This window comes from Solanum verrucosum, unplaced genomic scaffold (genome assembly GCF_900185275.1).
Source record: "Solanum verrucosum unplaced genomic scaffold, falcon-dt-bn FXZP01000008.1, whole genome shotgun sequence".
Classification (NCBI taxonomy): domain Eukaryota; kingdom Viridiplantae; phylum Streptophyta; class Magnoliopsida; order Solanales; family Solanaceae; genus Solanum; species Solanum verrucosum.
The window spans coordinates 2,012,255-2,027,186 of NW_026020195.1; the positions used below are offsets into that span (position 1 = coordinate 2,012,255).

Below are 14,932 nucleotides of genomic sequence, written 5' to 3' on the forward strand. Positions count from 1 at the left end.
GAATCAAAATCTTGAACAAATAGTAATTTTAGAAACACACAAAAATATATAATTAAGCTCTAAACTAGTGAAATTTGCGGGTTTGCCAAGAAAAAGTACAAAATTTTCCATAATAGAACTCTTCCCTATGTATCCATTTTTTTTTCGGAAGCAGAAGAAAAACAAACAAGAAATGCATAAAAAAAAATGCTGAATATAGTATAGTATATTCTTGGAAAAGTTGATTTTTTAGCAGAAAAATCCAGTAGTACTCTGCGTCTGCTATGCTAACATCTTTCTCAGCCGGAGCTGGTGGAGCTACGCCGCCGGCATTAACCAATTTGAAATGGTTGAATTCGAGGCGTTTAAGGATCTGGGCTGGATGTGATTTTCCGGATTTTCTTCCTAAACAAGTTGAGAAAATCAAAGACCCTTATGCTAGAAAGTTGGCTTCACGAATTGAGAGAATACCAGTACGTTTTTTCCACTCTCTTTTTAAAATGTGGGTTTTTGTGTGTGTATTTCTTGGTGTGTGAAGCTGATTTTCCGTTGTTTTCGAAGTGTTTGAAGTATTGGAATCAATGGATGTGAGATTTGTACTTTTTGTTGAAATGGGTTTGTGCTGATCGGTTAAAAAATCGTTTCTTTAAATAAATTTAGGGTCTAATATCAGTAGATTAAGACTTGCATCATGCATGCAAGATCTTATGGATGGGGTAAAGGTAGGATTAATGTCTGTTTACATGCTATACTCTCCGGACTTCATTTGTGGAATTACACTGAGTTTGTTGTTGTTGGTGGTGGTGGTGGTCGTGCCACCTTGTGTGCACGGGTTACTTGCTACCTCTCGCGTGTGTATTGGATAATTTTGTGGCTTTAGCAAATGGGATATTTTGATGTCTATGCCTGAGGATGTCAGACATGGATGGGGGGTTGTGTTGGAGAACAAGGAGGAGTGGATAACCACTTATGGAACTTGTTTTCGTAGAGAAAATATTTTCCTAAAATTTTAACCAACCAAATATAATTGGAAAAGGGAAAACATGTGAAAGTTTTACAGATATGGTATGGAAGAAGTGTTGGATATTGGGAAGGAGGGAATACTTTCTATTTAGTCATGGTTGTTTAGGAATATAGCAGAGGTGCATCCAAGATTTTAAGACTGGTATTGAGTAGAACTGCACATACTAGTTTGACAATGCATGAGGAATTAATATGAAGATACATTGTTAGAATCTTTTCGGATATATTACACACAATACCTAGATGAATGCAGCGGGTGTGGATGTAACCATTGCTGTGATGGAGGTGTCTGCCCATGATCCACAACTTAATCAGTCTTCTTGTATGGAATTTGTATTTTCCTTTTAATCGTAAACTCAGAGATCTAAATATCTTTGCTTCTCCTGGTTCATTTAGGTAAACTTTTCAAAGGGTTGTGTCATGAGTAGTTGTGTGAAGCCAAAAGAACAGAAAGAGGCCAATCCAGTTGTACTTCTCCATGGTTTTGATAGGTATGCCTCATGCTAACCTAATACTATTGATCACTTTCTCTTGCTGTGTTCCTGCTGTTCATTATACCTCATTGTTGTTCAGCACATGTTTAGAGTGGAGGTACACACTTCCATTGCTTGAGGAGGCTGGGTTGGAGACCTGGGCAGTTGATATCCTTGGATGGGGTTTCTCTGATCTAGGTATATTGTTTTGTTCAAGCTCTTTCTCGATTTTCATTTTTCATTTTTCAAAAAGATTTTGCGAACAAAGACTCAAGATTTGCTCATAGTTTCATCCCTTTATGTTTCCTTGTGACTTTTAAGGAAGGCTTCCATCGTGTGATGTAGCTTCCAAGCGTGATCATCTTTACCAGGTACCTACTGATTTTATAAAATATATGTTCTGATCTAGTATTGGAAACAACCTCTCTACCCCACTAAGGTAGGGGTGAGGTCTGTGGTGCCCCTCACCCTCCCCAGACCCCAATTATGGGACCACATTGGGTATGTTGTTGTGTATGTTCTAATCCAGTGCAGCTTACAAACTTGAAAGGCTGGAATTAGTCTGTTTTATTGAAAATTCTAATAAATGTAAAATTAGCTTATACAACAACATACCCTGTGTAATCCCACAAGGGGTGCTTGGGGAGGGTGGTGTGTATGTAGCCTTACCTCTACCTTGTGAAGGTAGAGAAGAAGTAGCCTATATAAGTACAAAATTAGGTTAAAAGTCTCATTCAATTAGCTTGAGTAGTGTAGGCTAAGTAAATAGTACTTAATATGCAGGGTAAGGTTGTACAATTACACTTTGTTCAGTAATATAATATGATATCACAGTTATGTAGCATCATAGAGGAGCTCTCTTACTTACTAGGCAGAGACCCAACTTGGAAATAATGGTGTAATGTTTACTTCGTTTAAGTTTATCTGGGCAATAAGAATTTTCAGTTAACTCGTTTTCTAATTTTTCAGTCTCATTTTTCTCTCAGCTGTGGTCTACCTACATCAAGAGGCCAGTGGTACTTGTCGGACCGAGTCTTGGATCTGCTGTTGCTATTGACTTCTCTGTCCACTATCCAGAAGCTGTAAGTATGTTCAATGACTGTGAATCCCTATCCAGATTTTATGGATTAGTTTCTACTTTCTAGTATTAAGGAGGAATCATTTTATGGCTAACTCTGAAGTACTTATACTTTATAGGTGGATAGGCTTGTTTTAATAGATGCAAGTGTTTATGCGGAAGGTACAGGAAAGCTCGCGACATTACCCAAAGCAGTAGCTTATGCTGGGGTGAGTCTTCCCCTAGTCCTCTCAAATAAACAGATGCATTCCACTCGACTTTGACCATTTGATGTAACTGCACATCTTTATCATAAGGATTGTTGTTTTACCAATAACTTGGTTTATGATTAGCTTTAAATAAAAAGGAGAGAAGCTTCTTACCTAATCATTAATTGATCCAAGATTAGCATCCCTTGCATACTGATGCTCTCTGTTCGTCAGATCTTTCCCTTGGTGCTGCAAAACCCCAAATAAAGAAAGAACCCGTTCTAGATACTTGGGGGACTACTACACGAAGGGATATATTCTGATCCAAATCATAGATATAACATGTTTAAAAATATGCTTACTGCATTCTTCGAGTATCTTCCATCTATGATTCCTTTTCGTTTTCACTATTTTGACAAAAACCTGTTGCAGGTCTACTTGTTGAAAAGCATACCACTTCGTTTATATGCAGCATCATTGGCTTTCACTGGCTTACCAATAAGTACATGTATAGACTGGACTAAGGTAAGTATTGACACTCTGATCTTTAAGAAACCTGAAAGTCGTGGAGCTCAGATGTTTAAAATATGTGTCTGCATTACTTGTTTTATCAAACCTTTTGATTACATGATTTCCTATCCAGATAGGTCGTTTACATTGTTTATTACCTTGGTGGGAGGATGCAACAGTGAATTTCATGATCAGCGGAGGTTACAACGTCATTGATCAGATAAAGCATGTATGTGGAAATTTACTACTAAATAATCTTAATGGCTTCCTATATAGACATCCACCTTTATTACTTTCTTTTGTCATGACTATGGTAACAAGCAACATTTTCTTGCTGTAAAAGATTTGGAGAAAAAATGTGAAATGTTGGAGTCTATATACAAAAACTCATGCCAATGGTCTTGTCTGTCCAGCATATTGGCATACTGTGAAGTTCACGGGTTTTCTTCAGCCACAATTATTAGGTGGAAACCATGCCACTGCTTCAAATAATTCCTCTTTTCTATCCAATTAATATCAGTTTTTGTTTTTTTGGTTGTCCCAAATGATATCAATTTCTGAAAGGAAAAAAGAAAGTCTCCTATATACTTATCACATAACACAAAAGGTTACTCATGTCAGATATTTTCCCATTAGTACAACATTGCACATTTTCAATTTCACTAAAACTGCAATTTTGATGAGGATATGAAAAAATAAGATTGAAAAAAATCCAGGGTTAAATGCTATCTCCTGTTTAATTTTGCATGTGCTCAAGTTTCTAGGAGCTCCTGAGTTAAGATATGGTGAATCATCAATTCTTTGCTCATGGTGTTGCTTAAAGTTTGGTTTATTAGTTCTGTACTATCATGAATCTCCAATTTTTTGTGGGTAACTTAGGAATTATTGATTGCTTTTCCCGGAAAGGTTAATTCTTGTCCCTGTGAAAAATTTGTCACCATTCTCATGCGAGGAGTTCTGTCATACAGGTCAAGCACAAAACACTAATTATATGGGGCGAAGATGATCAGATTATTGACTACAAGCTTGGAGTGGTACGTTTCTTTCAAACTTTGGAAAAATATTACTAACCTATTAGCTCCTAGCAGCCAAATATGCAGTACAGGGAGTAACTGAAGTATCCATTGACTTTAATGTCCTCAGAGATTGCATTGTGAAATTCCAAGTGCAACGCTATGCCAAATACCCCAGTGTGGCCATATTCCTCATGTGCAGAAGCCTGATGTTGTCTCCAGGTTGATCACGGAATTTGTTCAGTCTGATCAATCACAAAAGGCGAAACCTGACTCTGTCTCCACCGTCTCTGTTCCTATGATTACTGGTACTTGTACAAGCAGATATTTAGCATATCCAAATTGACTTCCTGGTTCAACATAGTGATGAGGTTTGTTTGCCAGCTTCAATGATGAACTGTGATTTCATTCTTTAAGCAATGTCGGCAATATTACCAACATACCGAAGGTGCTTTGGCATCCAGTTCATAGTGTAACAAACTGAACACTTGAGCAATCAGCTAAATACTTGAGCATTCTGATATATATTTCTTTCAGTATTACTTCGATACTCAGAGCTAGAGTTTATGGCCGGTGAGTCATTGCCTGGACAAGCCTTAGTGGGCTGAGTTACTCAATACCTTTGCTGGTTGGAGCTAGCAGCTGGGGGAATAATAGTCGAGGAGCACACAAGCTGGCCTAAACGCCACAGTTATGATAAAGAAAAAAGGGCAGTGTTGAACTTTTGTTGTGTAATATTATCTTGAATTATCTTAGTTGAAGCATATTGTTAGATGGAAAGTTGAATGATGCTATATATTACTAGTATTTGTCATCTTGTTAAAACAATAAGCTTTTCTGCACTAATGATTGCATAGTTTCCTATTTTTTGTGCTATGTTCATGTTTCCTGATGATTTTTCAATTTTTTTGTGATGTGGTTCTCTGTTAAGTTTGTCATGTAAAAGAGTAGTGTACACAGATGAAAGAGATAAAAAGTTAGTCATGCTAATCTCATTTGATGTCATTCACTAGTTACAACAACATACTCGATACAATCCCACCAGTGAGGTCTGGAGAGGATAAGTTGTACAATTATATGTCATACCTTTGTGGGTAGAGAGTTTGCTTTCGATATATCGTCGGCTCAAAGAGCAGTTACATGGAGCAGGGTTATTAGAAGAATATGACAACGAAGTATCAAATAGAAAGCAAATGAAGATAAAGATATTGTTTACGATAGATCCTCAATTCAAAAGAAAAGTTACTTAGAGAGATGCAAGAAAAATATGATAGTAAATGTCAAGACAAAAAGTCGATAAAGCAACATATATTACTCCATATTGAAGAAAAAGAAACTACACGACCACTTAAATCCTATTACTAATGAAGGGAGAGGAGTCTTAACGAAAATTGCTACAAAAAATTTAACTTTATAATAAAGTTAAATATTTTATTTATAAACATTAAAATTTCACAATTTATAAAAATTAATTAATTTTTGAACTCTTATTATAAGCTAATTATAGTTTATAACTAACGTATCAAAATATTCTAAAGCTTCTTATTCATACAAATATTTTTATGTTCGTTTTGTAAATAAATGTTTGCGTTATCTTGGTGCCACATGATTGGATAAATATTATATGGGCGCCATTTGGTGTTCTTTCTCTTCTCAGTATGAGTAGTAGAAAAACCGGTGGCCACCGTGCACGGCTGAGGGAGTGAGAAACAAAGAATATGCTGACATTTTTCTCAGCCGGAACCGGTGGTGCTCCTCCGCCAGCATTTCTACTAACTGGAACCAATTTCAAATGCTCGAATTCAAGGCGTTTAACGATCTGGGCAGGTGAATTTCCGGATTTTCTTCCTAAACAAGTCGAGAATATCAAAGACCCTTATGCTAGAAAGCTGGCTTCACGAATTGAGAGAATACCAGTAAGTTTTCTATTACTACTGTCTTTTTTGGGGTTAATTTCTAGATAGTTTTATGTGTTTTCTCATTGGTTGTTGAGGAAGCAAGGGGTAGAATTTCAAAGTGCATGAAGAATTGAGATTCAATTGGGGAAAATTCTCTGCTTTTTATGAAATGGGGTCTGTTCTGATGAGTAAAGTTTTGTTCTTTTGGACTAATATTATATTACCACATAGGTAGAAAATTCGCAATAACTAAGTAAAGAATGTTTTTGAATCTTGTGGTTTTAACCTAAAGATATGTTGAATGTACAAAAAATGTCATTTAATCTTATGGTTCTTAACATGCCACGTTTAAAGTTGAAATTAAAGTGTTCCTAAAAGAGGAAAGAAATATTCTTTTTGAAACGGAAGTAGTGGTTTTGAACCTAAAATCAGTAGTACAAGATCTGTGCATGGATGCAGGTACTCATTGCAGCTACAAGGGTTATTTTTATGTCTCTGCATGTGGATGTTAGATATGGATTAGATTACAAGAAACAAGAAAACTCTTATTTTCACTTTTTTGATCTTCTTAAGTTGTTTTCTTTCCAGCTCATTTTATATGACGGTATTTAATTGAACCTAGAATCTGAAGATGTTAATTTGTGCAAGAAAATAATTTAGTAATTGTTAAAAAGTTATTTTTATAGAGATAACATCCAAGTCTATAATATGGATGGTTCAATGAACTTTATTTCTTGAAAGCAGTATAGAAGTGGGCATGGTATCCAACATTTCAGGACATCCTAAAAATGGAAAGAGTATCATATATTTGGGAAGCAAGGAATATATTTTATAGAGGCGGATCCATGATTTTAAGACTTTGGGTGCTGACTACTGCTGGACACACTACTTTGTGACGATGTATGCTGACTTAGAATGAATATATCTTTTATAAGTATTTCCCTGTTCACACACACACTTGGAACAGAATGGAGCGGGTGTGAGTGCACCCATTGCAGTAGTGTACCCGCTGTCATAGAGGTGTCCACTCATCATATGCAACTTAATCATTCTTCTTTTATGTATTCTGTTTTATAATCCTAACAAAGTCACATATCTAGATATATTGCACTGGATCGAATCAATTAAACTCTTTCTTTATATAAAGTTCTGGTTACTGCCTTTGTTTGATGGTCCAGCTTCATTGCTGGTTCATTTTAGGTAAACTTATCGAAGGGATGTGTCATGAGTAGTTGTGTGAAGCCAAAAGAACAGACAGAGGCCAATCCAGTTGTGCTTCTCCATGGGTTTGATAGGTGTGCCTCATGCTAAGCTATTAATTTTGATCAATTTCTCTTGCTGTGCTCCTGTTGTTCATTATGCCTCATTGTTCAGCTCATGTTTAGAGTGGAGGTACACTCTTCCGATGCTTGAGGATGCTGGATTGGAGACATGGGCAGTTGATATCCTTGGATGGGGTTTCTCTGATTTAGGTATGTTATATCTTGTTCTAGCCTTTTCTCAGTTTTTTATTTTTCAAAAAGATTCTGCAAACAAAAACGAAGACTTGCTCATGGTTTGTATTTTTTGTTTCCTGTGATATTTAAGGAAGGCTTCCATCATGTGATGTAGCTTCCAAGCGTGATCATCTTTACCAGGTACGTACTGATTCCGGAATATATGTTCTAATCTAGTGCATACAAACTTGAAAGGTTGGAATTAGTATCTTTCAACTTTCATTACACATTCTAATAAATGTGAAGTTACGTATCTAAGTTCAAAATTAAGGTAAATCTCACAATCATTTTTTTTCCTAGTAGTGTAACTATATTACTTAGTATGCAGGGTCACGTACACAGTTTTGCCTCATTGTGCATTGTGCATTGTGCAGTGGTATGATATTACAGTTATGAAGCATTAAAAAGGGGCATCCTTGCTTACTTGGCACAGCTCTACACTATAAAAATACTGAAGTAGTGTTTCTTTGTCTAGCTGTAGAAACCGTTAGAAGTGTGATAAGGGCCAGGCAGATCTTCCTGGCCTGGCCTTAAGACTATGTTGAAGAATTACTAGGGTATTAAATTTCTTAAAGAATTTTCAATTTGCATGTTTTGAAAATTCCCTGTCTCATTTGTCTTTCAGCTGTGGTCTACCCACATCAAGAGGCCAATGGTACTTGTTGGACCTAGTCTTGGATCTGCTGTTGCTATTGACTTTTCTGTTAAATATCCAGAAGCTGTAAGTTCATTCGGTAACTTAGGATCCCTGTTCAGATGCTGTAGATTACTTTCTTGTATGAAGAAGGTACTATTTTATGCTTACTTCAAGTAGCTTTTACTTTATCAGGTTGATAGGCTGGTTTTAATTGATGCAAGTGTTTACGCAGAAGGTACAGGAAACCTTGCAACCTTACCCAAAGCAGTAGCCTATGCTGGGGTGAGTTACCTCCTATTCCTCTTAAAACAAAGGATACATTCTACGCCAGATTGGATTGTTTGATGTAACATAACATATATGTTATAATGTGTAGTTTATTAACAGCTTGGTTTCTGATTAGCAAACTCTACAAGTAAGGAAGAGAAACTTTTGCCTAATTGTTAATGAGAAACAACCTGCTGCAGGTTTACTTGTTGAAAAGTCTCCCACTTCGCTTATATGCAACTTCGTTAGCTTTCAATGGCTTACCATTTAGTACCTGCATAGACTGGACTAATGTAAGTTTGACCCTTTGATCTTTTTAAAAACCTTAAAGTCATGGAGATCAGATATGCAAAATGTGCTTCTGGCATATTTTTATTCTTTTTGTTTTACACTTCTGATTATCTGGTTTTCTATCCAGATTGGCCGCTTACATTGTTCATTACCTTGGTGGGAGGATGCATTGGTGAATTTCATGATCAGTGGAGGTTACAATGTCATTTCTCAGATAGAACATGTATGTGCAGATTTACTAAATTTTCTCAAGTTTTTCCTAAATATACATGCCTTTTGTGACCTTTTGTCACTTTTTTTAGCATCGACTCTAGTATCAAACAGCATTATCTTGCTCTATTTAATAGGCATGATTTGATTATGGAAACTAGCAATATTGAGTTTAATCTTACTAGTTTCATCTTAACATGCGATTGTTGGAGTCTAAATACAGGAACCCCTGGGCACTGATATTAGTTTTGAAAAATTTGTTTAAATAAGAGAGATGGCATAAAGTGATATGCCATAAGTTTTAACTGCAAACATCTCTTGGAGTTACAAACCTATTAGCTTTAGACGTCATTAAAATCATTCACGTGGTATGTAAACTAGTGTGATCTTGAGGCTGATTGATTCAACTTGCTTCTGATTCTGCTGTTACATGGCATTTCTAACTGTAGCTTCATTTTCTATGTTGTCTACTGGTTTCGGTCTTGTCACAATGGAAAATTGTACAGCATTCTCATGCTAGGACTCCTGTTTTACAGGTCAGGCAGAAAACACTGATAATTTGGGGTGAAGATGATCAGATTATTGACAACAAGCTTGCAGTGGTATGTTTCTTTCAAACTTTGGATCACTAAACCTTTAGCTCCTAGCATCCATATATTTAGTACACGGAGTGTACTTAAGTGTCCATTGACTTTTATGTCTTCAGAGATTGCATTGTGAACTTCCAAATGCAATTCTACGCCAAATACCAAAGTGTGGCCATATCCCTCATGTGGAGAAGCCTGATGCTGTCTCCAGGTTGATAGCAGACTTTGTTCGCCCTGACCAATCACAGAGGGCAAATCCGGACTCGGTCTCCACCATCTCAGTTCCATCTTGATTACTGGTACTTGTACAAGCAGATAGTTAGCATATCTCACGCGTGAAGATCTGATTTCCTGATTCTACCTCATGATGAAATTAGTTTTGCCAGTTTCAATGGTGAATATGCTCTCATTCTTTGAGCACCGTCAACCTCATTGCATGCATATCGGTTGTCAAAGGTGCTTTGGTGCTTTTAACACCAGTAGAGAAGTGTAATAAACTGAATACTTGAGCAGAGTATTAGCTGAATGCTTTAGGAATTAGGATTCTGGTATATTTTTCTTCCAGCACATGCTAATCTTATTTTATATTAATTACCAGTAACTATGAACTTATGTGATTTGCTGTTGACATATGTCTTGTTGTGCAACAAAAGTGCAGCATTTGACAAAGTTCAAAGGTAGTTACCAAGTCATTATCCCTTATTATATCATAAAAAAAACACATGCATGTGCAGTGGAGTCACCATCCAAGTGAAACAATTATAAGCAAGTTCTTTTTTAAAGAAACCAAACAAGTTTTTAGTCCAGATTCACTTTACCTTGCCCTTTTCGCCTGCATAAACCAAACAAGGCCAAAAATTGTTATGTGCAAGACTCTTACACTAGATACATGCTAGCACATGCACTTCAGTATTCTGACCACCAAGATCCAAAATCTTGATCTCTTATAATTTTTACTCATTACATGGACCTTTACATCCCACTTTCTTGATCTCTTGATGATTTTCACTCATTTCATCGACCACTGTGTGAAGGAAACTTGTTTGATTCATTATGTATGATGGCAGGCAAAAGGGTGGTGGTAAAGAAGTTGAAGAAAACCCTTGTTTGGTTTATTCCCTTATGAAAAACCAAGATTCCATTCACTCTGACAACAAGTATACTTGACCCTATTTGTGCTTTTCTTTAAGTTGGGTTTTCAATTATACTTACCAGATGTACAGGTGGGGAACTACAAGAATTATATTTTAATACAGAGATGCACTAAATTTATCAGAGATGGTGAGTAGGGTAGCAAGTACTCATTAATAAAATTTTCTAAAATAAAAAATACATACTTCATGTCTCTACTTCTCTAGATATACAAAAAGGAAAAATCTAAAAAGTAAGGATCAGATTCTTCTACATTACTGGTACATCATATTACCCCAGAAACAGCCACATCTCCACTTCAAGAAGGAATCTAATTCCAACTTTGTCCACTCATATGGAGATAATAGAGAGAACAAGAAGTAAATAACAAAAAAAGAAGTCCAAGTGGAAGTGTGTGTCCAGATGATTCTCCCCCTGCTGACCATTGAAAAATGCTACCCATATTTTGTGCCCAAAAAGTCCATTATCTTCTCAAAACCTTTGTTCTTTCATTCACTGCCTCCCTCACATTCAGACTTCTTCCTTTTTAAATTCTTAAGGAGACCACCAAGAAGCTGCTTGTAAACAAAAGTGCCATGGTGATAAAAACTCTGTTCTGATGAAGAGCCTCTGTGCCACTGCCATCTGGGTTGTAGCCACCACTTCCTGTTGGTCCTAGCCCAAAAGTTGGGTTGTTAATACCTGTATTAGTTCCTGTGCCTGTGCTAGTGCTAGTGCTAGTGCCAGTGCTAGTGCCTGTCCCGGTCCCAGTTCCAATCCCTGGATTTGTTGTGGTTCCTGGTGCAGTTGGGGTTGTGGTACCTCCAGTGCTGCTGGTTGAAGTTAAAAAAAAAAAAACAATATGAGAGAACCACTACAACGACAGCAACAGCATACCTAATATAATCCCGCAAAATGGGATCTGGGAGGGTAGAGTTTACGCAGACCTTACCCCTACCTCATAGGTAGAGAGGCTGTTTATGATAGACCCTAGGCTCAAGGGAAAAATTGTCAAAAAGAAGACGTAACAGAGGTACAAGAAATAACAGATACTGTAACAACAGTAACTACAACGAAACAAAAATAATATGATAGCCGAAGTACAAGAAACAACACATAATAACAGAAAAGGACAAGAAACTACATGAGCAATACTACACCGTCCATCCACAATATTCAATTATTAGTTCTACAAAGAAATTCAAAGTCCAACTAAGACGGAACCGCCTCCAACTGGCTAGAGATTGACACTTAGTTAGCACACTGTTGTTGTCATTATAGTATTTATATTCCAGAGTAGGCATGTTACATGAATTATGAGAAATGGTATAAAGGACTTTGGTTCTTTTAAAAAAATGTATCATGGCTGGAAAACACATTTCAACTTAAAAGACTTTCATTATAACAATTGAAGAAAGTGACAAATAAAACATTAACATACAGATTATATATCAACATCAAGACAGGTCACATGGGGATAGAATATAAATGATAAATCTAACTCATCTTGTGTTTGAAAGTTATTGTCACGGTTAGGACACTAAAAATGACTATTGATAGATTTGGTTAAAAAGAAACAAAAGAGACAGCTAACAACAATCTTTAATCATGTCCTCAGAGAAAAATGCCACAATATTAGGAAAAGCTTTCAACCATTCACTCATACAGTCAAATTTATCTAGCATTAATAATTGCACCTCTTTTAGGTCCTTTTTACCTAGAGAGCTGAATTTTAACTTCCATGTATTACCAGCCCTAGGGGTAGGTGGATATTTATACTAACATCTTGGGGAAAAAAATAATCTTTTCCAAGATCAAGAAGTTGAGAATGATCTACAAGGAGAAGCCAACAGGGCAGAACAGAAAACCTTCTTAATTTGTGTTATTAACAAGGGAAACACACCATTTATTGTCCTAGAGGGAAAAGAAAACTTCTCCTGGATGCAAGTTGAGGAGATACTACATTCAATATTGGCAAGAAAAATACAAGATCTCACATCACAAATAACAAAGCTTTAAGAATACATACCCTCCTGTGGTCTGATAACATGCAGAACTAGAGGCTGTTGATAAAACAAAGAAACAATATCAGTGACTATTAGTATTACTAGAAGAGGGGAAACAAAAAGAGGAGAAGTAAGTTGATTCAAGAACTTACAGGCTGGTAGACTTGGAACCAAAGTAGCAGATCCAGTGAAGTCACAAGTAGCACCAGTTGAAGCCTTCCTCTGGTAATAGCTATTTACAGCATAGGAGCAGTGATCTTTGATAGTGTTAGGGTTGTAGCAAGGACCATTTTGAAGGATACCAGTACAATCAGCTCCATTTCCACAAGCAAAGTCTATATTGTGCTGCAGAACTACGTCCCCAACCCCATCTTTGCACACACAGTAATTAGCACCACCTAGAAAATAAGACCACCATAAGAAATCAGCTCAAGAAAGAGAATCCATTAAGAATGTTCAAGGAAAAAGACTGGATCTTTGAATAATAAGTTCTTGGATACAACACTAAAAGCAAAAAATTCTGATGAAACACATGAAACTGCAGAAAAGGTAAAATCTTGAAGTGAAAGAGCAAAAAAAACTCAATCTTCGTATAAGAAATTCTTGGATACACTATTTAGAGCAACAGAAAGAGAATCTTTAAGTATGAAAGCTAAAAAAACTCAATCTTTGAATAAGAAACTGTAGGATACACTACTAAGAGCAACATCTAGTAAAAACTCATCACAAGAAAAGAAATTGTTAGATACACACTAAAGAACAAAATCTGATGAAAACCCATGGCAAGTACATGAAAAAATGCAGAAAAAAGAGAATCTTGAAGTGAGACAGCAAAAGAAATTGTTGGATACACAACTAAACATATGAAAAATGCAGAAAACAGAAGAATCTTGAAGTGAAAGTAGCAACAAGCAAGCTTACTTGAGTAACCAGTTAAAGCCAAGAAAAGTATTAAAGACAGTACAAAAGCAGCCATGATTGTGCCAAGCTTTAAGAAGTAGATATGAAGATATTACTATTTCTTGTAGAAATCAAGAAGGTTAGTTGAAGCTAGTGAAACAGTTTAAAGAAGAGGCAGAAAGAAGAGATGTTTAAGGGGAACAGAGAAAGTGTGTTATAGGGATATGGAGCTCTCGAGACAAGAAAAATAGGTGGAAGGTGGAGGCTCAATGTCAATTTTGTTCATCCATTCAAAATAGGGTCGTTCAACATAGGGAGCCTAAAGCGAAATTTCAATATGAGACCTAAAATATAAACAAACTTCGTATACATATTTATTCAATATTTATTTTTCAGTTATTGATTTTAGGTAAGATTTTATCAACTCAAAATTGAAAAACATCATTTCAGTGAGGTAATTATTATATGAATTATTATACATAATTTTATAAGTAATAAGTTGACAAATATTGAATAAAGATAAGAGTTAGAATCATAGAATTTGATTCAAGAAATTGATGACTTGGTATACGTCATTTTAATATGCTTGTTGTAATGTTTGAAACTAAAATTTAAGATAAAAAAGAATTTGTAATTCACTTTGTTCAACAATTTTCGCTATTGATTTTTATTTTTAACAAAGTATAAAAGATGTTAAAGTGGTAAAATAATATATTTTTAATCATAATTAATCAATTTTTTCTATAAAAATTTAACACATTTATTCTTGATAATAATTTGAGGCCTCCAAAATTTGGGGGCCTAAGGCATAAGCCTTATTTTACAAAGGCAAGAGCCGGTCCTGATTCAAAACTATTTTATACTAATATATAACTAATACAATAAATTTTAATACATGCATTAACATGATTAAGGACATAATCATCTCTTAAAAAACTTCACGTCCTTTCTGTCATACCTATAGAGGATATTTTGTAAACAAACATATTTTTTTAAAATTATACAATACATATTTGGGATTTTAATCTACTAAATTAAACACTATATAAATTATAAATAATTTTAACATAATTGATATTAATATATCATATTAAACATTATTCTTGTACACCGTATCGAACGATATTTTTCATTGTAAAATTACTACTTCTATAAAAGAATGAGAGCATGGGGTAATGTGTTTTAGGAAAGTGAGCAGCAAAAGCCAAAGCATTTTGTCATGTATTTGACTGTATGTATGTACTC

General features: G+C 35.6%; 3 protein-coding genes across 4 annotated transcripts; 2 read left to right on the forward strand and 1 right to left on the reverse strand.

The window, feature by feature from the left end:
• Positions 1–179: 179 nt before the first annotated feature.
• On the forward strand, positions 180–4,751 carry LOC125829830 (uncharacterized). The gene is made up of 10 exons (XM_049509031.1): positions 180–452; positions 1,399–1,493; positions 1,576–1,673; positions 1,797–1,846; positions 2,462–2,557; positions 2,673–2,762; positions 3,174–3,266; positions 3,385–3,480; positions 4,220–4,285; positions 4,395–4,751. Exons 1-10 carry the CDS (start codon positions 264–266, stop codon positions 4,608–4,610), a joined length of 1,089 nt encoding a protein of 362 aa, XP_049364988.1. The 5' UTR covers positions 180–263; the 3' UTR covers positions 4,611–4,751.
• Positions 4,752–5,898: 1,147 nt separating this feature from the next.
• LOC125829833 (uncharacterized) lies at positions 5,899–10,258 on the forward strand. The gene is made up of 10 exons (XM_049509033.1): positions 5,899–6,180; positions 7,363–7,457; positions 7,537–7,634; positions 7,750–7,799; positions 8,284–8,379; positions 8,488–8,577; positions 8,763–8,855; positions 8,981–9,076; positions 9,600–9,665; positions 9,770–10,258. The coding sequence occupies exons 1-10, from the start codon at positions 5,983–5,985 to the stop codon at positions 9,941–9,943; spliced, it is 1,056 nt and encodes a 351-aa protein (XP_049364990.1). The 5' UTR covers positions 5,899–5,982; the 3' UTR covers positions 9,944–10,258.
• A 729-nt stretch (positions 10,259–10,987) lies between these two features.
• LOC125829837 (PLASMODESMATA CALLOSE-BINDING PROTEIN 3-like) lies at positions 10,988–13,968 on the reverse strand. 2 transcript variants are annotated; one of them, XM_049509037.1, is made up of 4 exons: positions 13,709–13,968; positions 12,940–13,185; positions 12,811–12,844; positions 10,988–11,614 (listed from the first exon to the last, which is right to left on the reverse strand). In XM_049509037.1, exons 1-4 carry the CDS (start codon positions 13,761–13,763, stop codon positions 11,329–11,331), a joined length of 621 nt encoding a protein of 206 aa, XP_049364994.1. In that variant the 5' UTR covers positions 13,764–13,968; the 3' UTR covers positions 10,988–11,328. The 2 variants fall into 2 exon arrangements, with proteins under 2 accessions (XP_049364994.1, XP_049364996.1); XM_049509039.1 differs by having other exon boundaries at positions 10,988–11,611; positions 13,709–13,962.
• Positions 13,969–14,932: the final 964 nt, after the last annotated feature.

Coding starts and splice junctions, on each gene's coding strand:
- LOC125829830 (XM_049509031.1), top strand. CDS start 264: ATGCTAACATCTTTCTCAGCCGGAGCTGGTGGAGCTACGCCGCCGGCA. Junction 3,481..4,219: donor TCATTGATCAGATAAAGCAT/GTATGTGGAAAT, acceptor TCTGTCATACAG/GTCAAGCACAAAACACTAAT. Junction 4,286..4,394: donor TTGACTACAAGCTTGGAGTG/GTACGTTTCTTT, acceptor TAATGTCCTCAG/AGATTGCATTGTGAAATTCC.
- LOC125829833 (XM_049509033.1), top strand. CDS start 5,983: ATGCTGACATTTTTCTCAGCCGGAACCGGTGGTGCTCCTCCGCCAGCA. Junction 8,578..8,762: donor AAGCAGTAGCCTATGCTGGG/GTGAGTTACCTC, acceptor AACCTGCTGCAG/GTTTACTTGTTGAAAAGTCT. Junction 8,856..8,980: donor CCTGCATAGACTGGACTAAT/GTAAGTTTGACC, acceptor TTTTCTATCCAG/ATTGGCCGCTTACATTGTTC.
- LOC125829837 (XM_049509037.1), bottom strand. CDS start 13,763: ATGGCTGCTTTTGTACTGTCTTTAATACTTTTCTTGGCTTTAACTGGT. Junction 12,845..12,939: donor GGTTCCAAGTCTACCAGCCT/GTAAGTTCTTGA, acceptor TTTTATCAACAG/CCTCTAGTTCTGCATGTTAT. Junction 11,615..12,810: donor TGTTATCAGACCACAGGAGG/GTATGTATTCTT, acceptor AACTTCAACCAG/CAGCACTGGAGGTACCACAA.